The sequence below is a fragment of the Eimeria tenella genome, genomic scaffold (genome assembly GCF_000499545.2).
Source record: "Eimeria tenella Houghton genomic scaffold, Eth_scaff71, whole genome shotgun sequence".
Lineage (NCBI taxonomy): Eukaryota > Apicomplexa > Conoidasida > Eucoccidiorida > Eimeriidae > Eimeria > Eimeria tenella.
Window position 1 is genome coordinate 190,317 of NW_013543441.1, and position 7,761 is coordinate 198,077.

At 61.2% G+C, this 7,761-nt stretch overlaps 2 protein-coding genes across 2 annotated transcripts in view; one reads left to right on the forward strand and one right to left on the reverse strand.

Moving 5' to 3' along the window:
• ETH_00002450 (uncharacterized protein) overlaps positions 1-316 on the forward strand; it is a gene marked incomplete at both ends in the record, with an annotated part of 3,106 nt that extends 2,790 nt beyond the window's left edge. Inside the window, one exon of the mRNA XM_013378040.1 lies at positions 1-316. Within this exon, the coding sequence (XP_013233494.1) occupies positions 1-316 (316 nt within the window).
• A 2,035-nt stretch (positions 317-2,351) lies between these two features.
• On the reverse strand, positions 2,352-5,573 carry ETH_00002455 (uncharacterized protein; the record flags this gene model as incomplete). The annotated part of the gene is made up of 1 exon (XM_013378041.1): positions 2,352-5,573. A coding segment is annotated over one exon (3,222 nt), but the record flags the coding sequence as incomplete, so codon positions are not given.
• Between the last annotated feature and the right edge of the window lie 2,188 nt (positions 5,574-7,761).

Genomic DNA, 7,761 nt, shown 5'->3' on the forward strand with positions numbered 1-7,761 from the left:
AGCAGCAGCAGCTGCTGCTGCTGCTGCTGCCACTGGCGCTTCTGGCGGGGTGCAGCAGCCGCAGCAGCAGCAGCAGCAGCCGCAGGACGAAGAAACTGCAAGGCTGCGAGACGCTGTTCTGCAGCTACGAGAAGTGCAGCAACAATTTTTGCAGGACCACCAGCAGCAGCAGCAGAAGCAACAGCAGCAGCAACAACAGCAGCAGCAGCAGCAAACACCGGAAGACACAGAAATGCACCAGGACTTCGGGGATTTACCTTCAGAAGCTGCTGCTCTCTTATCTAGCAGAAGCAAGAAGCACCGCGTTCCGGTGTAGCTGTGCTGCTTTGCTGCTGCTCACCTTGTTGCTGCTGAAGCTGCAGCAGCACCAGCAGCAGCAGCTTCCGAGGCATAGGCAGCAGCCCTCTTTCTACGCGTCCACTGGAGACCGTAGCAGCTGCAGCAGCGGTAGCAGCAGCAGCGGCGGCAGCAGCAGTGCCGCCGCTGCCAATAGAGGTTCTTTTATTGTTTTGGAGTATTTGTCTCTTCTTGCAGCTGCTGATTTTGCTGCCGAAGCAGCAGCAGCAGCAGCAAGAGCAGCAACAGTTGCTGCTGGTGTCTCTTGGGAGGCATCTGTTTGACGCTCGCCGTTTTTTCGCGGCTCTCTCTTGTAGCTTTGCAGCAGCAGCAGCAGCAGCAACAGCTTTTGCTGCTGTTGCTGCAGCAGGGGAAGAGCTGCGCTTTCCTTTTCGTTGGCTTTGGCGAGATTTGAGGTGTCGCTTTTGTTTCAGCAGCAGCAGCAACAGCAGCTGCAGCAGCAGCAGCTGCAGCGACAGCAGCAGCAGCGGCGTTACTAGTCATTTGAATTTTCGGGACTGGTTTTACAGCTCCGTGCAGCACTAAAGCTGCAGCAGCAGAGCAGCAGCAGCAGCAGCAGCAGCATGAGTGCTGCAGAGGCTTCAAGTGTTCTTGGAAGCGGCGGGACTAGAGACATTTCGGATGTCTTCTGCTGCTGCTGCTGCCTTTGGCCAAACAGTCGCAGCAGCAGCAGCAGCAGTAGCAGCAGCAACTTGCTCCGCCTTTAGAACCATGTTGGAAAGCCCAAAAGAATTGCCAGCAAATTGGTAACAGCTAGTCTGAATGTTGCAGCGGCGACAGCTGGTGCCGCTGCAGCAGCGGCAGCAGCAGCAGCAGCAGCAGCAGTTTAGAGTGGCCCCTGCCGACGGGCTCTACAGGGACCTCGCTGCAGCATTTGGCGTTTGCTGGAAGCAGCGAAGGGGTGTGTTCTGCTGCTGCTGCTGCGGCGTTTCACGAGGCAGCGGCAACAGCAGCAGCAGCAGCAGCAGCAGCAGGCGAATCCAGCTTGTGCTTCTGCTGCAGCTGGTAAGCCTGCTGCGCATAGGGGTGGCAAAGCTGGCTGTGTCAAAAGCATTCTTAAGTGATCAATTGGGCCCCGCCGTGGCGCTGCTGCTGCTGCTGTGGGGCAGCAGCGGTGTGTGCTGCTGCTGCTGCTGAGGGATTGCTGCTGCTGCAGATGCAATAGAGCCCCCAATGCGGGCGCAGAGTCGCAGCAGCTCGTGGCGTGCTGCTGCTGAGCAACTGGCCAAGTGAATCCGCTGCTGCGGCGGACGCAGCAGCAGCACCCCATCAGCAGCAGCAGCAGCAGCAGCTCCTGCTGCTACGAGCTCGCTTCAATGGGTCTCTTTTACTGTTCTTCATTTAATAGATCTAATTTTTGTCTTTGCCTGCTCTGTCTTTGCCTCAGTGCTTTACTGCCCCAGGAAGTTGGGGTGTACAGACAGCTCAGCTGGCCGCTGCAGCTGGGCAACTTGCTGCAGTGCTGCACCTCCATTTGCTGCAGTGACTCTTTTTGACTTCAAACAGATTCAGTTCTGCTGCCGGCCGCCCCCCGCGCCTGGCTAGCTAGCTAGCCACTCCCCAGCTAGCTGCCTAGCCAGTCCCCAGGTAGCCACCTAGCCAGCTGCCTAGCCGGCCACTCGGAGCCAGCTAGCTAGCTAGCTAGCTAGCTAGCTAGCTAGCCAGTCACACGTAGCTAGCGAGCTAGCCAGCAGCTAGCTACTCCGCAACCAGACTCATAGATAGCGGCCCAAAGCGGGGCAGGAGCACTTCAGCAACAGCCCCTTAGCTGCTGCGTGGCCTTGGCAGGTGGCTAGCTAGCTGTACCTAGCTAGCCGTGGCTAGCTAGCTGTACCTAGCTAGCCGTGGCTAGCTAGCTGTGCCTAGCCAGCCGTAGGTAGCTAGCTGTGGCTAGTTAGCCGTAGCGAGCTAGCTGTGGCTGGCTAGCCGCGGCTAGCTAGCTACAGCTAGCTAGCTGCAACTAGCTAGCTAGCTAGCTAGCCGCAGCTAGCTAGCTAGCTGGGGCCAGGCCTCACGCTGCGGCGCGTAGTTTTGGCCCGAGTTCTACTGGCCCCGAAGCTGACGCTGCTGCCAGCCCTTACCTTGCCGCCAGTTTCTATGAGAACCTCAGCAGGTGCTGCGTCAGCAGCAGCAGCAGCAGCAGCTGCTGCTGCTGCTGCTTCTGCTGCTGCAGCTGCTGCGCCCACTAAGCGAGGGGGGGCCCGGCCCCCAGAAGGGGAAGCCACAGGAATGGGGACTGGAGTGGGGGGGGTCAGCAGCTCCAGCAGCTGCAGCAGCTCTCCCTTTTGCTGCGCTGCAGCAATCTGCAGCAGCAGGCTTTGCTGCTGCGGCAGGCGCGCTGCTGCTGCTGCTGTGTCCCGGTCCAGCGCCTGCTGCTCGGCCCAGTCGCGCTGCTGCAGCGCAGCTGCAAGCCGCAGCAAATCAGCAGCCGGCAGCCTGGCCCGCAGCACCGAGAGCAGCACAGGGCCTTGCTGCTGCAGCAACCGCTGCTGCTCTGTGCAAATAAACAGCAGCTGCTGCGCCAGCTCTTCTGTGGCCAGCACTATAGGGGGAAGAGCTGCTGTAGGCAGTGCATGCAGCTGCAGCTGCTGCTGCTGCTGCGAAGCCAGTGGCAGCGACACCTGCTGCTGCAGTTGCTGCCAAGGCTGCTGCTGCTGCTGCTGCTGCAAAGGGGCTGCCAGATGCTGCTCCTGGCTCGCCGCACACAGCAGCTCTTGGAAGGGGTGCAGCAGCAGCAACGGGGGCGCATGCAGCGCAGCGGGCGCAGCTGCTTCCTGCTGGGCCACGGCGCTGCTGCTGCAGCAGCAGCTGCTGCTGCTGTTGCTGCTCAACCAGTAGGGACCCAGAATTGTGTGCACACCCCGCGAGCTGCTGCAGCTCGACAGGAAGCTAATTGCTGCAGGGTAGGAAGCAGCTGTGTTGACCAGCAGCCTCGCATACCAAACCACAGCAGCACAGGAGCAGCACCAGCTGCTGGCCTGCTGCTGCTGCTGCTGCTGCTGCTGCGGTTGCATCGACTCGCGAAGCAGCCACGCCCAAGGGCAGCAGCGAGAAGCTGCAGTGCCTCCCGATATGCAGCAGCAGTCTTCACGCAAGGGCTGCATGCAGCAGCAGCAACAGGTGGAGCTGCTGCTGCAGTTGCTGTTGCTGCTGTTGTCCGTCTTCACCAACGCTGCCTCTGGTGCTGCTGGTGCGTCTTCTCCAGCCCCATCGTTGCTGCTGCTGCTGCTGCTGCTGCTGCTGCTGCTAGCACACGCAGCAGCAACTGCCGTGGCCTCCGCCGGCAGCGAAACCCCCAGCAGCAAATGCAAAGAAGCAATAATGCTCCAAGAGCTGGAGAGCCCTAAGGCTGGGACTGAGGTGATGGGCTGCAAGCTGCAGGTAGGAAGTTTGCTGCTGCTGCTGCTGCCGCTGCTGCCACTGCTGCTGCTACTGCTGCTGCTGCTGTTGCTGCTGCTGCTGGTGCTGTTGCCGTTGCTGTTGCTGTTGCTGCCTTCTGCTGCTTCCAGGATAAACTGCTGCATCATATTCTCGTCAACGCCCAGCACCGTGGGCACTTCCCTTGCTGTTGCTGCAGCTGGCAGCAGCAGCGTCCCCAGCAGCTGCCAGCACAGCCTTTCTGCTTGCTGCTGCTGCTTCGCAGCAGCAGCAGCTGCTGCTACTGAAGGGTCCTCGAAAAGCCTCTGTCCACTGCTGCAAGCGCTTCCCGAACAGTCCCAAGCGTCCCCCCTTTGCTGCTCATTATGGAGCAGCAGCAGCCCCTGTTGCTGCTGCTGCTGCTGCTGCTGCTGCTCTGCAGCACGCACTGCTGCAGCATGGCCCGAGCACGGCGAGATCCCGCTGCAGCGGAGGCAGCCAGTGTTGCCCCACAGCAGCGCTGCTGCCCAGTGCAGCAGCAGCTCTGCGCATGTGGCCCTGCGTTGTGAGCTGGAGAGAAGTTGCTTCTGCATGCGCTGCAGCTGCTGCAGCTGCTGCAGCTGCTGCAGCTGCTGCTGCAGCTGCTGCGACTGCAGCTTCTGCTGCGATGCGCTTGCTCCTTCTGTAGGCTCATCCTTGACCCCCGGCACCTGCGCTGCAGCAGCAGCAGCAGCTGCTGCTGCTGCTGCTGCTGCTTCGCTGCTGCTGTCATCTGCTGCAGCCAAAAACACACTTTTGCTGCATGCACCAGCGGCAGGTAATCCCAGCTGTCGCATGGCGTGGGTCTTCAGCAGCAGCAGCAACGAATAGTCGCATTGCCGCAGCAGCAACCGTGTTGCTGCTGCAGCGCAGCAGCGCAGCACTCGCTGAAACTTACTTTGGAGGGTGTCTCTCTCCTCCGCTGGCAGCCCTGTAAGTTCCACGTCTGCTGCCTCCCTTTCTGCTGCTGCTGCTGCTGCTGCACAGGTCCCAGCTGCTGCCCGAGGCGCTGCATCGGACGATGCACGGGGGGCTGCTGCTGCTGGCGCTGTTGCTGCTGCGGCTGCCGCTGTGGAGGAGGCCCCGCTTGGAAGCTTCGCAACCCTCGCCCGCTTCTGCTGCTGCTGCTGCTGCTGCTGCTGCTGCTGCACCTGGACACGCCGCAGGCGAAATGCAGCAACAAGAGGCGGAGAGCCCCCTTCTGCTGTCTGCAGCAGCTCGCCTCTAGAGACCCGCGCAAGGGCCAATAGGAAGCGTAGGGCTGAAAGCAGCAAGGGGTGCGCCCACGAGTTTGCTGCTGCTGCTGCTGCTGCTGCAGGTGCTGCTGCTGCAGGTGCTGCTGCTGCTGAGGGCGCTGCTGGGGCTGCTGACACGGCCGCTGGGACGGCGGCTACAGCTGCTGCTGCCGTAGTCTGCTCTTGCTTCAAAAGCAAAACTGCTGCTGGAACAATGTGCTGCAGCGTGAGCAGCAGCAACTGCTGCAGCAGCTGCTGGCTCTGCTGCTGCCGCATCAGCAGCAGACACGGCAGCGGCAGCGCGAAGCAGCTGGAGAAGCACTGGAAAAGAGACCTCAGCAGCAGCTGCTGCTGTGAGAGGAAGCTGACAACTGCAGCAACAACAGCTGGGTCGCCCCCTAAGCACGTGGCCCCGACTGCCGCTGCTGCTGCTGCTGCTGCTGCTGCTGTGCTGCTGCTGCTGCTGCTGCTGCTGGCTGTTTTCACCATTATACACGCCCCAACACCGTGGGACTTCTTAGGATGCCGCCGACGCTCACAAGCTGCTTCTTGCATGCGACCACTGGGGGCCCCTATAAGGGCGTGCTGCAGCAGCAGCAGCAGCAGCTGCAGCAGCGCAGACAGAGCCTCCTCTGAGTGCTGCTGCGACGTTGAAAGACACCGCAGCAGCGGCAGCAGCACCTTGTATACCCACTTGTGTGTGTCGAGCTGCAGCAAGCCGCAGGTCCTTGCATTGTTGCTGCTGCTGCTGCCTCTGCTAGTTTCCGGCACGCTGCTGCTGCTGCTGCTGCTGCGGCTGCCGGATTGCGCCGCCGCCTCGTGCTTGCTTCGCTGCTTCGTGTGGTGGCAGCTGCAGAGCAAAGACAGCAGCAGCAGCAGCTGCAGCAGCAGATCTCTAGCCTCCTGCATGTTTTGAGCGCTTAGAGGAGCTGCTGCACAAACTGCGGCGCTGCAGTGCTCCAGCAGGGCCAGCACTAGTAAAGATACTCCGCTGCTGCTGCTGCTGCCTCTGCTGCTGCTGCTGCTGCTTCTGTCTGTTTTGCAGCGGGACTCCGGGAGAAGCTGAATGAGCTGCTGCAGCTTCGGCGTTTCTTTCTGCAATGCTGCGTTCAGGCCTCGCAGCGAAAGGGCATCAAGTGGTGACAGCCGCTGCTGCTGCTGCTGCTGATCGTCACTCAATTCCTGCTGCTGCTGCTGCTGCTCGTGCTTGAGCTGCTGCGGCGGCGCCAGCGGCAGCTGCCGAGGGAAGCAGCAGCAAAAAGAAGTCACCATGAGAAACTGCCGCAGAGCAACTGTGGTGTGCTGCTCACTAAGGTGTCTAGACACCTCAAAAGCAGCAGCAGCAGCGTCCTCGGCAGCAGCAGCAGCAGCAAGTGGATCTGTGCTCAGTCGCGCACTGAAGTCTTGTGCCAAGATCCACTTGCTGCAGCAGCTAAGCTGCTCGCTTGCTGCTGCAGCAAGCTCGGCTAGCTGCGCTGCACTCATGGGCCGTGCTTCCCCTGCAGCTGCCTCTTCTGCTGCTGCTGCTGCTGATTCGGCTGCAGCTGCTGTTGCTGCTGCTGCTCCCAAAGCGCCGCGCTGCTGCAAATGGTCCTGCAGCAGCTGCAGCAGCCTAGAGAGAAGACAAACAATCGAGAGAAAGGCCCGCAGCAAAGGCACAGAGCAGCAGCTGGCTGGCAAGCAAGCAGCAGCAGCAGGAGACACCTGAGGCAGTCCCTGCAGCAGCTGCAGCAAAGCAGCGCCCTTGCTAAGGGCTGCTGCAGCAGCAGCTGCTGCTGCTGGGCCCTCTAGGCAAGTCTCTGCTGCAACAACCTGGCGCTGCAGCAGCGCCTCAACAGAGAGCAGCAGCTGCAGAACCGCAACAGACATGCGGCGCAGCAGCGAAAAACCAAAGTGCCGCTGCTGCTGCTGCTGCTGCTTCTCCCCGCTGCTGCTAGCGGAGCAGAAGCTGCAGCTGCTGCGCGTTGACATAAGAACTCTCCCTAGTTCACCTGTCCATCCTGCTGCGAGCTCTAGCCGACGGAACAGATGGTCCCCTTCTGCTGCTGCAGCCGTTGCTGCTGCCGGTTTTGCTGCTGCTGCTGCTGCTTCTGCTGCTGGTCTTGGAGGAGGTGGGGATGCTACGAGAGCAGCAACAAATGACGCCCGAGCGGCCCAGCAAGCTGCAGCGCTTCCCGAGCAGCCGCACGTGCTGCACGCCTTTTGCTGTTCCTGCTGCTGCTGCTGTTCCTGCTGCTGCTGCTGTTTCTGCTGCTGCCGAAGCAGCAGCAGCTGCACCGCTGCATCTTCTAGCAGTGGCGGGATATGTTGCTTCGCCTCAGGGTTGGCTAGAAGCTGCAGCAGCAGCCACAGCGCTGCTTCGGTCTCAAGCATGTGCTTTCCTCCGTCTGCTGCTGCTGCTGCTGCTACTGCATCCGTCGCCGCTAGCCGCTGCAGCAGCTCACCCTGCGGCTCTAGCGGCTGCTGCAGCCTCTGCAGCAAGAGCTGCAGCAGCGGCTGCACCCCAACAGCAGCAGAAAACTGCAGCAGCAGCGCATGACACAAAGGCTTCATGGACGTGGTCACGTCAATGCTGCTGCTGGTGCTGCTGCTGCTGCTGTCAGCGTCGTTCGTGTCGCCAGTGCTACTGCCGCTGCTGCTGCTGCTGCTGCACAGACACTGCGGTGGATGGGGAACCGCGGAAGCAATGAGGGACTGCAGCAGTGAATCGGCGTGGGGCAGCAGCAGACCCTCGAGGCCTTCTGAAGCAGCAGCAACAGCATCCTGTAGGGGC